This window comes from Oncorhynchus tshawytscha, linkage group LG08 (assembly GCF_018296145.1).
Source record: "Oncorhynchus tshawytscha isolate Ot180627B linkage group LG08, Otsh_v2.0, whole genome shotgun sequence".
In the NCBI taxonomy this organism is placed as follows: domain Eukaryota; kingdom Metazoa; phylum Chordata; class Actinopteri; order Salmoniformes; family Salmonidae; genus Oncorhynchus; species Oncorhynchus tshawytscha.
In genome coordinates, this window is record NC_056436.1 from 11,803,334 (window position 1) to 11,819,958 (window position 16,625).

Below are 16,625 nucleotides of genomic sequence, written 5' to 3' on the forward strand. Positions count from 1 at the left end.
GCGGTGATACAGCCCGCCAGGATGCTCTCGATTGTGCATCTGTAGAAGTTTGTGAGTGCTTTTGGTGACAAGCCGAATTTCTTCAGCCTCCTGAGGTTGAAGAGGCGCTGCTGCGCCTTCCTCACGATGCTGTCTGTGTGAGTGGACCAATTCAGTTTGTCTGTGATGTGTATGCCGAGGAACTTAAAACTTGCTACCCTCTCCACTACTGTTCCATCGATGTGGATGGGGGTGTTCCCTCTGCTGTTTCCTGAAGTCCACAATCATCTCCTTAGTTTTGTTGACGTTGAGTGTGAGGTTATTTTCCTGACACCACACTCCGAGGGCCCTCACCTCCTCCCTGTAGGCCGTCTCGTCGTTGTTGGTAATCAAGCCTACCACTGTTGTGTCGTCCGCAAACTTGATGATTGAGTTGGAGGCGTGCATGGCCACGCAGTCGTGGGTGAACAGGGAGTACAGGAGGGGGCTCAGAACGCACCCTTGTGGGGCCCCAGTGTTGAGGATCAGCGGGGAGGAGATGTTGTTGCCTACCCTCACCACCTGGGGGCGGCCCGTCAGGAAGTCCAGTACCCAGTTGCACAGGGCGGGGTCGAGACCCAGGGTCTCGAGCTTGATGACGAGCTTGGAGGGTACTATGGTGTTGAATGCCGAGCTGTAGTCGATGAACAGCATTCTCACATAGGTATTCCTCTTGTCCAGATGGGTTAGGGCAGTGTGCAGTGTGGTTGAGATTGCATCGTCTGTGGACCTATTTGGGCGGTAAGCAAATTGGAGTGGGTCAAGGGTGTCAGGTAGGGTGGAGGTGATATGGTCCTTGACTAGTCTCTCAAAGCACTTCATGATGACGGATGTGAGTGCTACGGGGCGGTAGTCGTTTAGCTCAGTTACCTTAGCTTTCTTGGGAACAGGAACAATGGTGGCCCTCTTGAAGCATGTGGGAACAGCAGACTGGTATAGGGATTGGTTGAATATGTCCGTAAACACACCGGCCAGCTGGTCTGCGCATGCTCTGAGGGCGCGGCTGGGGATGCCGTCTGGGCCTGCAGCCTTGCGAGGGTTAACACGTTTAAATGTCTTACTCACTTCGGCTGCAGTGAAGGAGAGACCGCATGATTCCGTTGCAGGCCGTGTCAGTGGCACTGTATTGTCCTCAAAGCGGGCAAAAAAGTTATTTAGTCTGCCTGGGACATGTCTACTATAACGATTTAATGTGTGGTAATGATTAGTTATGAACAGAAAATAAATTATCACAAACAATATTTTTTACAAACAATATTGATTGTTCTTGTTGAGAGAAAAAAAATTGTTTATTCTTGTTTATAATGAAATCACAGATAAATCACAGATAATATGCATAATTTGACTGAACAATAAACAGAAGGTGATACAAATACTGTTAAGGTGAGGAGAGTGAGGAGACACTGTCACCATAGTTACTTAAGTAGGAAACAAGAAAGCTTTATATCTAGCTTTCAACACAGTATTTATCAACTCGGTCACCTTATAACATTCAGGACATATGCATTCAACTACCTCGTACCTCTGCACATTGACTCGGTACAGGTACTCTTTGTATATAGCCTCATTATTTTATTGTGTTGCTATTTCCCTTTTTCTTACATTCTAGCTCTGCATTGTTGGTTAAAGGCTTGTAAGTAATCATTTCATTTTAAAGTCTACACCTGTTATATACGGCGCATGTGACAAATAACATTTTATTTTGTTATAGAGGTGAATGGTCATAAACCAAGTTGCTCAACCAAATGTTGAGTTTGGAGCTAGATGGAAAGATGACACCGTCACTAGAGGTCCCATCATTGTGGGTTCATGACATTGATTACAATCTTTCCCGTGTTTCTATTGGCTTCCATGTGTCTGTGAGCATCAGCTACCTGGTCCAGACTGAACATGCTGTCGATTACAGGCCTCAGGCGGCAGGGGGAGCTAGTCGGGTCTGAGAAGTGAGGTAGGGCCCTTTCTGAGAAGGCTCTCACCAGATCTGCTTTATACTGGCAGGAGAAAACACAGGACCACACACTTCACATTTAGAAAGTAGTAACAAAGACAGTGTTCTAGGCTGGGGTAAGGCTAAAGTGTTTAATTGCATGGCATTTGAGTAAGAGGTTCATATCCAACACATATTGAAAGTTTTACTTTGGGCATTATTGCACACAGAACATTTGTGTTGTCGGCGCTGCCTTTCACTGACATATTTTTTACTTTTTAATTTACATTATAATATTAGTTTCTACTGTAGAAATAATTTCCTCTCGTAGGACAAGCAACTGATCAATCAATCAATCAATCATCCATACATCACCTGCAGACGGCGTGACCTGAGGAGACTACAGAGGAGCTGTCCTCGTTTGGACAGCAGCTTGCCCAGTATGTCTCCTGTCACAGTCTTTCCACCCATGCAGCCATACAGCACCCATCGTCCATCTGTGGCCAGACAGGCCACGTTCCTCTCCCAGTTGGACCCACCAATGCAGTCCAGGATGACGTTTGCTCCTCTGCCTGCACAAAGCTTGTCTGTTTAGTCTAGTTTGATCCCATGGTTTCTCTGGATACATCTCTCTCTGTACGTCTAAGATTTGTATCCACACACAATGATTTGTATGCATATGATACAATTATCAAATTAACTCACTCAATGTTGTAAGCAGTTCACAACACTCTAGATTAATTATGTGAAATGGCATTTATGTTCTCAATGATTATGTTGATTATGTTGATTGTGTTGATTGTGTTCTCAATGAATATGTTGATTATGTCAATTATGTTCTCAATGATTATGTTGATTATAATCTCAATGATTATGTTCTCAATGATTGTCGATTGTGTTGATTGTGTTCTCAATGATTATGTTGATTGTGTTCTCAATGATTATGTTGATTATGTTCTCAATGATTATGTTGATTATGTCGATTGTGTTGATTGTGTTCTCAATGATTATGTTGATTGTGTTCTCAATGATTATGTTGATTTATGTTGATTAAGGTTGTTGATTATGTTCTCAATGATTATGTTGATTATGTTTTCACCTGATTATTAACTCACCTGCTGTAAAATCACTAACTTTCTTTGCAAAGTCCTCATGTTTGTAGTTGAAACCAGCAGCGGCTCCCAGTGTCTCTGCCATCTGTAGTTTCTCAGAGCTTCCTGCAGTAACTATGGGAATAGCCCCAGCCAATCGGACCAGCTGGACAGCGGCAGTCCCCACCCCACTGGCCCCAGCATGCACCAACACTATCTCTCCTTCCTTCACCTGAGCTACGAAAGAAGAGATTGAACATACATGTACAAGTCTCAGTTTCCTGATCGGTGCTTTGATTAAATGCCTGAATGCAAATATGAAATAGCCTTTCTTGGCTATGCAGGTCTCCTTTGGAAAAGAGGTCTTCTGACCTCAATAGGACTTTCTGGTTAAATAAAGGTTTAAGTAAAATAAAAATTGCCAGAGGTGTGGACTTGAGTCATATGACTTGGACTCGAGTCACAAATATGATGACTTGCAACTCGACTTTAACTTTAACACCAATGACTCGTGACTTAACTTGGACTTGAGCCTTTTGACTTGACCTGACTTGATACCCTCCTCAAGCCCAAATATAAAAAATGATGCTATTAAAAAAAGTGTGCAGCGCATCAACTCTTCATTTGTCGGATTACAGTTTGAATCGGACAGCAGCCAATCAAATTGTGCCAGCTGAGAAACAGTTGAGCGTGGCAGAGCAGAGGAACGTCGGCGGGTGAATTCAGATGGAGCCCTTGGAAAGATGATACACAAAATTGTTATTTTCAGATATAAAGACGACGACGTATCAACAAAAAACGGATTTCAACTTACAAACCATGCAGGAAGAAAATTACAGACGAAGGCGCAACAATTTCCAACTTTGATCGACATTTGAAGCTGCACAAAGAACGGTAAGTCGTGGCTAATATAGCCGACAGCTATATATTTTATTACTTTACTGGTGTATCATGTAGGCTAACATAACGTTAAATCAATGAGCCTCCACACAGTCAGTCTGTGCGGGAATGTGATCATTGCACCCAAGATTGAGCTACAACTGGCTAGGCAGTTGGTAGCCTAAATCCTGCCTGATGTTACTGCTGTTCCTAAAACTATTGACATACGTTAGCCTACTGTTACCACACAGAGAGAGAGTGTGTGTGTGTGTGTGTTAAGGTTGTGTGATTGTGTACAAGCCTACATCGCCTGATTGCGCCCCATAGCGATCCTCGATAGTCGATCACTATTGGGGGGGGGTCTTTCTCATGGCTAACCCATGTATTTCCATGAAAATATAACATTTATTTGGAAAGTAATAAATATATAGATATTTTTTAAAGCATTCATGATTTGTGTAAATGTAGTATAGTAACTATTACTCTTGTTAAAAATATGAAATGTTATTACATTTGGTCAAGAGCATATTATGACTTGTTTAGGACTCGAAACTCAAAGTTTAGGACTTGAGACTTGACTTGATAGTTGACGGTCCAGAATTGAGATTTGACTCAGACTTGCCTGTCTTGACTTGGGACTTGACTTGAGACTTGATTGCTAAGACTTGAGACTTACGTGTGACTTGTAAAACAATGACTTTGTCCCGCCTCTGAAAAATTGCTATAGAGGCCTACCTACGAAGTGCAGGAGCTGAAATGCAGTGAGCCAGGCCTCTGGTATGGCAGCAGCCTGGTATACAGTGAGATGAGTGGGGATAGACATGAGAAGCTCCTCTGGAACAGCCACATACTCGGCATACCCTCCTCCAGAGAGTAGGGTCATGACCCGGTCCCCTAGCCCCCAGCTCTGCCTAACCCCTGGGCCAACGCTGGCCACCGTACCAGCTGCCTCCAGACCCAGGACCTCACTCTCACCAGGTGGAGCGGGGTACAGTCCTTTCCTCTGTCAAAAACAGAAACAACAACTTTAGTATCTTAGCATAACAAGAGTTAACATAATATTTGCAATCCACTTCAGTGTTCAGTTTGCAATTAAGCCTTCTGAACATTCTCCTCTGTGACTATCCAATAGCTTGCTATAAGTGATGCTATAGGCTTAGAGTGATCCTGTGACTGTCCAATAGGAGGTGAAAGAAGTGACAAAGACTTTGTTGTTGATCATAGAGCCATAGATGAATATTCATATGGTCTATAGGGGTATACCTGCAATGTGTCAGCCCTGTTCAGAGCGGTTGCATGGACTCTCATGAGGACTTCTCCATGTTCAGGTTGAGGTCTGGGGACATTCCTCAACAGCATACTCTCTGGTCCTCCTGGTGTGTCAATACACACTGCAGTCATCATCTGATAACCATTCATAAATAATGAATAAATAATTGTATTTGGCAGACGCCTTCAGGACACTCAAAGCCACATTACATTGAGAGTACATACAATTAAGTTCAGGTTCAAATGAATTTTATTCCACAGAGGAATAAAACTCAACCATTCAATAGCGATCCAATTATGGGGCGGCAAGTAGCCTAGTGGTTAGAGCGTTGGACTAGTAACCAAAATGTCGAAAGATTGAATCCCTGAGCTGACAAGGTAAAAATCTGCCATTCTGCCCCTGAACAAAGCAGTTAACCCACCGTTCATAGGCCGTCATTGAAATCAATATTTCTACCTGTACATGACCATCTGATCATTTATCACTCCAGTGTTAATCTGCAAAATTGTAATTATTCGCCTACCTCCTCATGCCTTTTGCACACATTGTATATAGACTCCCCCCTTTGTTTTCTACTGTGTTATTGACTTGTTAATTGTTTATTCCATGTGTAACTCTGTGTTGTCTGCTCACACTGCTATGCTTTATCTTGGCCAGGTCGCAGTTGCAAATGAGAACTTGTTCTCAACTGGCCTACCTGGTTAAATAAAGGTGAAATAAAAAAATTTAAAAAATAAAAAATTAAGAATTTGTTCTTAATTGACTTGCCAAGTTAAATAAAGGTTACATTTTTTTTTTAAATACATGACGACAAAGCTTTGCTCTACGTGTGTTGTATGACAAGCCAATTTCAGCATACTTCTGCATCTGACTATATCTGTTCCTTTGGGGAAATATTGCATAAAAACGTAATAAAGACTTTAGTAATAAGGTACTTGCATTGTTTTCTGATGGTCTCTGATGTTGTGACATGTCTTCAAGAACCTTGAATGAAAAAATAAGTTCGGAACTGATTTACAAACATAACATCTGTAGCCCGGTGATACAATAAATGCGTTGAAGACAGGCCTACTTGCGCAAAGTTTACGCAGTGTAGATTGAGGTAGTGCAACAATGTAGCCATTGACAACGTACTGAAATCGCCAATGTAGCTTTTATGACAGATATTTTATTGCGAGTATTGGCTACATTGTTTACACGTCCTATCACCTCGCTAATGTGGGCAGAAAGTTGTCAGAACTGCCGAACATCTCTCGAGCTCATTCTGCCACACAACAGGAGAGGGCAATGAATTTACTGGATTACAAAAATATGTTATGTAAGCTAAGAAAAATGAACATTGCACAACAAGAGGTGCTGCAAATAAAGCATTATAATAATCTTGAAAGCTTGTTTTTAGGCTACTTACCAAAAGAGCTCAACAATTCCCAGAGAATGTGCTTGTAGTGGGTTTATGAGTTGCCTGATCGTAATTCCTCCTACACGCTGCCCCCCACCTCATATTTGTAGTGAGGGAACAAGAGCAAGCCTAAGAATGACCTTTTAAAACTGTTTGAAATTAAACACAAAGCAAATATTATAGGCTACACTCTGAAATACGGCAATTTAATGAAATTGTGACAGCCAGCAGACGAATAACATTACACAACACTGTGATAATCCTCAAACCATAATTAGAGAAGAACAGTCATTCAATTCCCTACCACCCCTGGGAGAAATACAATAACCCTACAACAATGCTTGCTTAGATGTCATAGCAGCCAACACTCCCCTGTGGAGCCTATCCAGAGTAGCCTACTGATCTGCTCACATCCACACCTCAAAAAGGTAACAGAGCAACATCGTGGGAAAACTGTAGACACACGCTTGTGATACAGGTCGTCGTTCATTGACCAGGTAAGACAATTTGATGAAACCTTGATTTGTAAGTGAAACTTCATGGATATATTGAATAAGAATATATTTAGTTGTGGTAATGTTTGGGTGAGTATTGTTAATGTGACGAAAACAGGAACAAATAGAGAAGTCAAAAACAAATATTCCTTTTATTCCCAAGCACCATGATAAGGCATGATCTGGATATGACCGAGGTGGTCAACCGCAAGAGACCAAAGTCTGTTCTGGATGTGAGGTTTCTGAATCACCAGGAGGACATAATTCTTCAACACAAACTGACCCTGTTAGACATGAGGCACAGGTACACCCTCAGAGTTCTGTGTCAGGATAGAATCTCACTGATGATGGAACACAGGAAACTACTACTTCTCAAAGTCTGTGAACCTTGTGCCACTATCAACAAAACCATGAAAGAGATATCCGAAACTAAAAAGGCAAGGATGGATCGTGCCGTCTCTGCCTCTGACAACATACGGTTGAAATCCAGTAAATCCCTTTCCATCAACAGAGGGAAACTAGTCTCATGTTGGCAGACATCAAACAGTAATGTCATTGTAGAGAAACCTAGAATGGTTGGGGTTGAGGCTAGAGGAACATCAATGCTGAGCTTGAGGAGATCTCAGTCAGCACAGCCCAAAACTGTACACACTGCCAATCACAGAGAGACAGAGACAGGACACTCTGCCAAGCACAGAGAGACACAAGCAAGGGCAGGGCACTCTTCCAAGCACAGAGAAACAGAGACAGGACACTCTGCCAAGCACAGAGTGACAGAGACAGGACACTCTGCCAAGCACAGAGCGACACAAGCAAGGGCAGGGCACTCTGCCAAGCACAGAGAGACAGAGACAGGACACTCTGCCAAGCACAGAGCGACACAAGCAAGGGCAGGACACTCTGCCAAGCACAGAGAGACAGAGGCAGGACACTCTGCCAAGCACAGAGAAACAGAGGTGGGACACTCTGCCAAGCACAGAGAAACAGAGGTGGGACACTCTGCCAAGCACAGAGAGACAGAGGCAGGACACTCTGCCAAGCACAGAGAAACAGAGGCAGGACACTCTGCCAAGCACAGAGAAACAGAGGCAGGACACTCTGCCAAGCACAGAGAAACAGAGGTGGGACACTCTGCCAAGCACAGAGAGACAGAGGCAGGACACTCTGCCAAGCACAGAGAGACAGAGGTAGGGGTAGGGGTGTTTTCTATCATGCAGCTGAGGCAAATATCCACTATCGACTGTATCTCAGAAAAGGAGCTGGCCAGCCAACAGCAACATGCTAGAGGAGAGAAGGAGAGACTCAAACAATGTCAGCAGGATATGCTAAGCCAGAAAATAATCAACTTTCTGAAAAAACTTGACAACACTTGTAATGAGCAGATAGAAACATGACAGAGGTATTGCTTTCACTGGTTATACCACTTTTTTTGAGAAACCTGATCTTCATATCGTGTTTCATGTAGACTATTTTGTTTCCTAGTAACCTTTGTGAAGTAATTATCCACTTTTGAAAGACTGTAAATGCAGACCATCAGGTTTCCTCTGTGAGGTAAATCTCTGGTAGCTTAGTGGAATAGTGCCACTGCTTTTAGTTAACTGATGCAGTCAAATAAATCAAGACAAGACCAATTTAGCTTCGCAAAACATACTGTATTGTTGTCATTATATTGCAAACGGGGTTGTCAAACTTCAGTAAAATGGGCATTTTACTTTTTTATTAACAAAAATATATACATGTGCAAACAATGTTGAATAAGCGAAAGGGAATAACAAGTACATGAACTCAAAAAGATATACACTGAGTGGACAAAACATTAAGAACACCTGCTCTTACCACAACACAGACTGACCAGGTGAATAAAAGTGAAAGCTATGATCCCTTATTGATGTCACTTGTTAAATTCACTTCAAATCAGTGTAGATGAAGAGGAGGAGACAGGTTAAAGAATGAATTTTAAGCCTTGAGACAACTGAGACATGGATTGTGTATGTGTGCCATTCAGAGGTTGAATGTACAAGACAAAAGATTTAAGTGTCTTTGAACGGGGTATGGTAGTAGGTGCCAGGCGCACCAGTCTACCACCCAAAGTAGATCCAGCCAAATTGACACAACTGTGGAAAGCACTGGAGTCAACATGGGCCAACATCCCTGTGGAACGCTTTCGACTCCATGCCCCGACAAATTGAGGCTGTTCTGAGGGCAAAAGGGGGCGTGCAACTCAATATTACTTCCTAATGTTCCGTATACTCATAACAGACAACTAATAGATCGTGACGGCCAATGAAATTAGTATAAAATGACATGTTAAATAAATGAAATACATTGACATAAACAACTGCTCAGTCTTGAGTGTATTTACAGCATACTGTGATCAGACTAAGCGATACTGCCAGTCTTCTTCATGGTCACCAAAGCTGTGTGTAATGGAGTCTCCAGGAGTAGGGCTTGGTTCTTCTTCCATTGTGGAGAACTCACCAGCGCAGTGTCTAAACACAGACAAAAACACACATTAAGGAAGAAACTGACTTGTGCATGGATACGAATAGCATCCTCAATATAAATACACACACACGAGGTCGACCGATTATGATTTTACAACGCTGATACCGATTATTGGAGGACCCCAAAAAAATTCGATAGCGATTAACCGGCCGATTAAAAAAAAAGTGTGTTTGTCATTATTACAATTACAACAATACTGAATTAACACTTATTTTAACTTAATATAACACATCAATAAAATCAATTTAGCCTCAAGTAGATAATGAAACATGTTCAATTTGGTTTAAATAATGCAAAAACAAAGTGTTGGAGAAGAAAGTAAAAGTGCAATATGTGCTATGTAAGAAAGCTAACGTTTAAGTTCCTTGCTCAGAACATGAGAACATATGAAAGCTGGTGGTTCCTTTTAACATGAGTCTTCAATATTCACAGGTAAGAAGTTTTAGGTTGTAGTTATTATAGGACTATTTCCCTCTATACCATTTGTATTTCATTAACCTTAGACTATTGGATGTTCTTATAGGCACTTTAGTAATGCCAGTGTAACAGTATAGCTTCCGTCCCTCTCCTCGCCTCTACCTGGGCTCGAACCAGGAACACATCGACAACAGCCACACTCGAAGCAGCGTTACCCATCCAAGTCTCAGAGCGAGTGACGTTTGAAACGCTATTAGCACGCACCCCACTAACTAGCTAGCCATTTCACATCGGTTACACTAGCCATTAGGCTGATAGGCTTGAAGTCATAAACAGCGCTGTGCTTGCGAAGAGCTGCTGGCAAAACACACAAAAGTGCTGTTTGAATGAATGCTTACGAGCCTGCTGCTGCCTACCTTCGCTCAGTCAGACTGCTCTATCAAATCATAGACTTAATTATAACATAATAACACACAGAAATACGAGCCTATCATTTCGAAAAAAACAAAACGTTTATTATTTCAGTGAAATACGGAACCGTTCGGTATTTTATCTAATAAGTGGCATCCCTAAGTCTAAATATTCTTGTTACATTGTACAACCTTCAATGTCATAATTATGTAAAATTCTGGCAAATTAGTTCGCAATGAGCCAGGCTGCCCAAACTGTTGCATATACCCTGACAATGCAATGAACGCAAGAGAAGTGACACAATTTCACCTGGTTAATATTGCCTGCCAACCTGGATTTCTTTTAGCTAAATATGCAGGTTTAAAAATATATACTTCTGTGTATTGATTTTAAGAAAGGCATTGGTATTTATGGTTAGATACAGTCGTGGAACGATTGTGCTTTTTTCGCAAATGCGCTTTTGTTAAATCATCCCCCAGTGTGGCATCGATTATATGCAACGCAGGACACGCTAGATAAACTAGTAATATCATCAATCATGTGTAGTTAACTAGTGATTATGATTGATTGATTGTTTTTTATAAGATAAGTTTAATGCTAGCTAGCAACTTACCTTGGCTTCTACAGCATTCGCGTAACAGGCAGGCTCCTCGTGGAGTGCAATGTAATCAGGTGGTTAGAGCGTTGGACTAGTTAACCGTAAGGATGCAAGATTGAATCCCAAAGCTGACAAGGTAAAAATCTGTCGTTCTGCCCCTGAACAAGGCAGTTAACCCACCGTTCCTAGGCCGTCATTGAAAATAAGAATGTGTTCTTAACGGACTTGCCTAGTTAAATAAAGATTAAATAAAGGTGTAAAAAAATAAAAATCTGCTTACAAAAATATAGATTGTTATGAAAACTTGAAATCGGCCCTAATTAAATCGGTCGACCTCTAGTATAAATACTCAGCAAAGAAGAAGTTCCTGCTCCAAAACTGCCATAAAAAAAGCCAGACTACGGTTTGCAACTGCACATGGGGACAAAGAGCGTACTTTTTGGGGTGCGTTGCATTGCTGCAGGAGGTACTGGTGCACTTCACACACTTCACATCCGTCAGGAAGTTAAAGCTTGGTCGCAAATATGTCTTCAAAATGGACAATGACCCCAAGCATATTTCCAAACTTGTGGCAAAATGGATTAAGGACAACAAAGTCAATGTATTAGAGTGGCCATCACAAATCTCTGACCTCAATCCTGTAGAAAATGTGTGGGCAGAACTGAAAAAGCGTGTGCGAGCAAGGAGGCCTACAAAGCTGACTCAGTTATACCAGCTCTGTCAAGAGGATTAGGCCAAAAGTCACCCAACTTATTGTGGGAAGCTTGTGGAAGGCTACCCGAAACGTTTGACCCAAGTTAAACAATTTAAAGGCAATGCTACCAAATACTAATTGAGTGTATGTAAAATTCTGACCCACTGGGAATGTGATGAAAGAAATAAAAGCTGAAATAAATCACTCTACTATTATTCAAACATTTCACATTCTTAAAATAAAGTGGTGATCCTAACTGACCCAAGACAGGGAATTTTTACTAGGATTAAATGTCAGGAATTGTGAAAAACTGAGTTTACATGTGTTTGGCTAAGGTGTATGTAAACTTCTGACTTCAACTGTATATCTCACCCTCTCTCACACACACACACACACACACACACACACACGAAAGTATTCACACCCCTTGACTTTTTCCACATTTTGGTGTTACAGCCTGCGTTTAAAATGGATTAAATGGAGAAGTTTTGTTACTTGCCTACACCCAATACCTCATAATATCAAAGTGAAATTATGTTTTTCAAAATGTTTACAAACTATTTAAAAAATAAAAAGCTGAAATGTCAATAAGTATTCAACCCCTTTGTTATGGCAAACTTAAATTAGTTCAGGAGGAAAAAAATATGCTTAAAAAGTCACATAATATGTTCCCTGGACTGCCTCATCTTTGTACCCCCACACATAGAAATAATTGTAAGGTCCCTCAGTCGAGCAGTGAATGTCAAAACACAGATTTAAACAAAGACCAGGGAGGTTTTCCAATGCCTCGCAAAGAAGAGCACCGATTGGTAGATGAGTTAAAAATAAATAATCAAAAGCTGAAATTGAATATCCCTTTGAGCATGATGAAGGTATTAATTACACTTTAGATGGTATATCAATACACATAGTCACTACAAAAATACAGGCGTCCTTCCTAACTCAGTTGCCGGGGAGGAAGGAAACCGCTCAGGGATTTCACCATGAGGTCAACGATGACTTTAAAACAGTTACAGAGTTTAATGGCTGTGATAGGAGAAAACTGTGGATGGATCAACATTGTAGCTACTCCACAATACTAACCTAATTGAAAGAAAGGAAAAGGAGGATCCTGTACAGAATACAAATATGCATCCTGTTCGCAACAAGGCACTAAAATAATACTGCAAAAAAATTGGCAAAGCAATGAACCCTTTGTCCTGAATATAAAGTGTTATGTTTGGGGATAATCCAATAGAACGCAGATTATAACTCCATATTTTCAAGCATAGTGGTGGCTGGATCATGCTATGGGTATGCTTGTAATCGTTAAGGACTGGTGAGTTTTTCAGGATAAAAAATAAACATAATGGAGCTAAGTGCAGGCTAAATCCTAGAGGAAAACCTGGTTCAGTCTGCTTTCCACCAGACACTGGGAAATGAATTCCCCTTTCAGCAGGACAATAACAAAAGACAAGGCCAAATCTACACAGGAGTTGCTTGTCATGAAGATAGTGAATGTTCTCGAGTGGCCGAGTTACAGTTCCGACTTAAATCTACTTGAAAATCTATGGCAAGACCTGAAAAGGTTGTCTAACAATGATCAACAACCAACATGACAAAGCTTGAAGAATAATGGAGAACATTGTCATAATGGCGTGTGTATATGGGAGAGATTTTTAAAAACCCATTTCATTTTGAATTCAGGCTAGAACAGAACAAAATGTAGAATAAGTCAAGGGGTATGAATACTTTCTGAAGACGCTGTAAATATATTTTTTACATCCTTTAAAACAGCCATAGATTAGAAAACATAAGTATTGCTCGGTACGCTCCGGTACGCTCAAAGGTTAATATTATCGACACTCCGGTCACTTCAAGGTTAAAGATGCACTATGCAGAAATCGCTCCGCCATTTCCTGGTTGCAAAAATTCTATATAGATATTGCAGCTTTAATATTATCAACGCTCCGGTACACTCATTTACACTGAAAGGTTCATATTATGTATCCAGTTGGTGTTTATGAGTTGTACCTTCAGACTCTATGTTGACCCGGGTGGGCAGGCGCTGTGTGTGGTTAGCATACTGCAGGGTACACAGTGCAGCCTCGGCCTTCTCTCCTGGTATAGTGAACATCAGCACCAGTATAGTACAGAGAGCATTACTTTCCGCCACCTGAACAGAGCTATGGATCTCCTGGAAGCAGACAGAGAACAGGGCAGAAGACCGGTCTAGACATTTTGTCTATAGTAGGAGCCTTCAGAGCAAACATAACATAGTCATCTAACATACTGTGTACAGCTATCACAACAAAGGTTCCTGGTACTATGTTCTTACACCTCTCTTTACTTTGAGCAGACAAAAACAGTGTATTTTTAGATCTGCATAAGATGCATAATGTATGAAAATTGATTAATATTCCATTTCAGATATCAATGTGGATGACTGGTAACACTAATACGCTGGTACCTTGGTGAGGTGTAGCTGCTGCTTGCGGCCAGCGTAGGCATTGAGATACTGGCTGAGGGTGTCCAGGAAATCCCTGATGTCTGTCTGCATGTTGCCCTGCGTAACAAGCCTCTCCAAGGGGATGAACGGGGGGATGTTATGTCGGCAGATCCTCAGGTTAGACCCCAGATCTATCTCCAGGTTATATGTCTCAAGGTAGACGCCTTCGTACGCAGTGGCCAACGAGACACACACCCCTTTACCTTTACGAGTCTGGAGGACATCATACCCACCTGAGAAAGACAACGAAGGGGAAAGAGGCGTGGATGGATGGTTGGTGATATTGTCTAAAGAGTTGCTATACCACACACAGAGAGACAGAGACCATTGATCATATTTGGGTTATAAGTACCTACCTATAAGATGATGAGCATGAAGCAGGTCCTTCAGTTGTGTGTGTCTGGCCATCATCAGCAGAAGTTGTGAGTTATCTGAGCCATCTTCCAGGTTATCAACATCCTCATTCCTCTCATATGGAACACCTGTTCGGTCCAGTAGAGTTCTCATCTTCTGGAGAGACTAGAAAGGAATACATCATGTTGAAGCTCTGAGCAGCAGCCTATGACCACACATTGACTTCTCAGATTCACCTGCAACCTGTGTTAACTGTTTGATACTATTTAAAACCAAGGTTATGTACATTTGTAAACATTCTATAACAACACCTCCACCTATTAGTAAGCATCCATTAATTTAGATAATAAATTATAGCTACTGCCAGGTAATGTGACATAAGTGATCTCAGAAATGATCTAGCTGGTTTACCGTGTTTGCCTTTATTTCAGCTTTTAACTGGTCTCTTTTACTGAGGAGTGCCTGTAGGTTTGCATTCAGCTCTTCCTGGCGACCTCTCCGCCGAAGTTCCTGCTGCTTTAATTCCAAGTTGTTCGCCTCCATTTCCAACATTTTTAAGTGCCCCAAAACACCTGGGGATATATATATTTTTAAGTTGGATAATACATTATAACCAACCAGCATTGTAAATTACACACATTTAAGACCAATCTACTCAAACATGACATTTGTACAAACTCTTGGTAACGCAAAAACAGTTATAACGTTATTTGATGTTACCTTTTCTCGCTTCTTCCATTGTGTCCTCCGTGTGAGCTAGCTAACTTTAGCTAGCTAGTGTAGTTTTGAAAGTTGTCAGCAAAGATTGAACAATGTTTGATACGCGTATGTGAATGCCAAAATAAAACGAATGACGCTTGCATGGAGTTATTAAGTAAATTAGAGATATCTAGTACCTCTTAATAACATATGCACATTAGGTCACTTCAATTTGGCGGCTAGATTTCCAACCCGGAAGAAAATCAAAACAAACTCTCGGTCTGTCTTCTTTTTTTATTTTTCTTTATTTTTTTCCTTCTTCTTTTTTGGCCGGGGTATGCTGTCATTGTAAATAATAATTTGTTATTAACTGACTTGCCTAGTTACATTTAAATAATAATAATAATAATAATCCTTCTTCTTCTTCTTCTTCTTCTTCTTCTTCTTCGGGATTAGGTTGGGGGATCCATCCAATTTTTAAGCTGTACACCGCCACCTACTGTACTGGAGTGTGAGTCCAGTCACAGCCTACACACAGTACACTAAATTATCTTCATTCGTCCTGTTCCTATTAAAGAGTGAAATAGAGACCAACCCGACCAGCCTCTCTAACCCGTTCACACAATCTCTCCATATCTACATCATACAGGGCTCCCAAGTGGCGCAGGGGTCTAAGGCACTGCATCTCAGTGCTAGAGGCTTCACTACAGACCTGGGTTCAATTCCAGGCTGTATCACAAATGTCTGTGATTGGGAGTCCCATAAGGTCGGCACACAATTGACCCAGTGCTGTCTGATTTAGGGTTTAACCAAATATAGGACTTTGTTCTGATCTGACTTGCCTAGTTAAATAAAGGTTAAATAAAAAATTCAGTTAACAACACATCCTCAACTAAACACACAGACCTGTTTCATGTCTTCACAATGTCCACTCTACTCCACACCCTATTCCTTTACTAACTGGTGCAAGTGTTATGATTGTATGTATCTTTGGTTGACAGTCATCCTCCATGTGGGTAAGAGGAATCATGGAACAGAACAGGAATATTGGGACAGAAAGATGGATTTCTGAGGAGGAATGGAAGTGGAAAAAGAGGAAGAGGAGGTTGAAGAGAATGATGAAAGGAGAGGTTGGATTTGAATCTGAGGAAGATGACCATAAAAATGGAGACGGGGTGTTGAAGAAGAATGTTGTCAAACAGTGAGCTGTCCTCCAGACAGACTTCTGGAGGGATGTGAATGAGGGCGAGTTAAGTGTCATGGAAGGTGTGGTGAAGAGCTTGGAACCCGAGCTTGGCGTCTTTGCTCATGCTAAAGAAGAATCTGGACCAGTAGGAGCGATATTTTTCCCAGAGAAGGTGGACTCTTGCCTTATGACAGC

General features: G+C 41.4%; 2 protein-coding genes across 5 annotated transcripts; both read right to left on the minus strand.

Moving 5' to 3' along the window:
* Positions 1 to 1,275: 1,275 nt before the first annotated feature.
* On the minus strand, positions 1,276 to 6,885 carry tp53i3 (tumor protein p53 inducible protein 3). Of its 4 annotated transcripts, none has more exons than XM_042325202.1 (7): positions 6,594 to 6,885; positions 6,125 to 6,169; positions 5,179 to 5,288; positions 4,651 to 4,918; positions 3,061 to 3,273; positions 2,321 to 2,517; positions 1,276 to 2,009 (listed from the first exon to the last, which is right to left on the minus strand). In XM_042325202.1, the coding sequence occupies exons 3-7, from the start codon at positions 5,272 to 5,274 to the stop codon at positions 1,815 to 1,817; spliced, it is 969 nt and encodes a 322-aa protein (XP_042181136.1). In that variant the 5' UTR covers positions 5,275 to 5,288; positions 6,125 to 6,169; positions 6,594 to 6,885; the 3' UTR covers positions 1,276 to 1,814. The 4 variants fall into 4 exon arrangements, with proteins under 4 accessions (XP_042181136.1, XP_024286289.1, XP_042181137.1 ...); XM_024430521.2 differs by having other exon boundaries at positions 5,179 to 5,319; positions 6,594 to 6,883; XM_042325203.1 differs by lacking the exon at positions 6,594 to 6,885 and having other exon boundaries at positions 6,125 to 6,374.
* Positions 6,886 to 8,709: 1,824 nt separating this feature from the next.
* cenpo (centromere protein O) lies at positions 8,710 to 15,580 on the minus strand. Its single transcript, XM_024430520.2, has 6 exons — positions 15,266 to 15,580; positions 14,957 to 15,117; positions 14,548 to 14,710; positions 14,153 to 14,424; positions 13,717 to 13,879; positions 8,710 to 9,567 (listed from the first exon to the last, which is right to left on the minus strand). The coding sequence occupies exons 1-6, from the start codon at positions 15,282 to 15,284 to the stop codon at positions 9,458 to 9,460; spliced, it is 888 nt and encodes a 295-aa protein (XP_024286288.1). The 5' UTR covers positions 15,285 to 15,580; the 3' UTR covers positions 8,710 to 9,457.
* Between the last annotated feature and the right edge of the window lie 1,045 nt (positions 15,581 to 16,625).

Excerpts from the sequence above, each read along its gene's own strand:
- tp53i3 (XM_024430521.2), bottom strand. The coding sequence starts at position 6,157 with ATGTCACAACATCAGAGACCATCAGAAAACAAT. Across the intron at positions 3,274-4,650 it reads TCAGCTCCTGCACTTCGTAG|CTCAGGTGAAGGAAGGAGAG; the intron begins GTAGGCCTCTAT and ends CTTCTTTCGTAG. Across the intron at positions 2,518-3,060 it reads AGTTAGTGATTTTACAGCAG|GCAGAGGAGCAAACGTCATC; the intron begins GTGAGTTAATAA and ends AGCTTTGTGCAG.
- cenpo (XM_024430520.2), bottom strand. Across the intron at positions 14,711-14,956 it reads CTGAAATAAAGGCAAACACG|TCTCTCCAGAAGATGAGAAC; the intron begins GTAAACCAGCTA and ends ATTCCTTTCTAG. Across the intron at positions 13,880-14,152 it reads AGCAGCTACACCTCACCAAG|GAGATCCATAGCTCTGTTCA; the intron begins GTACCAGCGTAT and ends GTCTGCTTCCAG.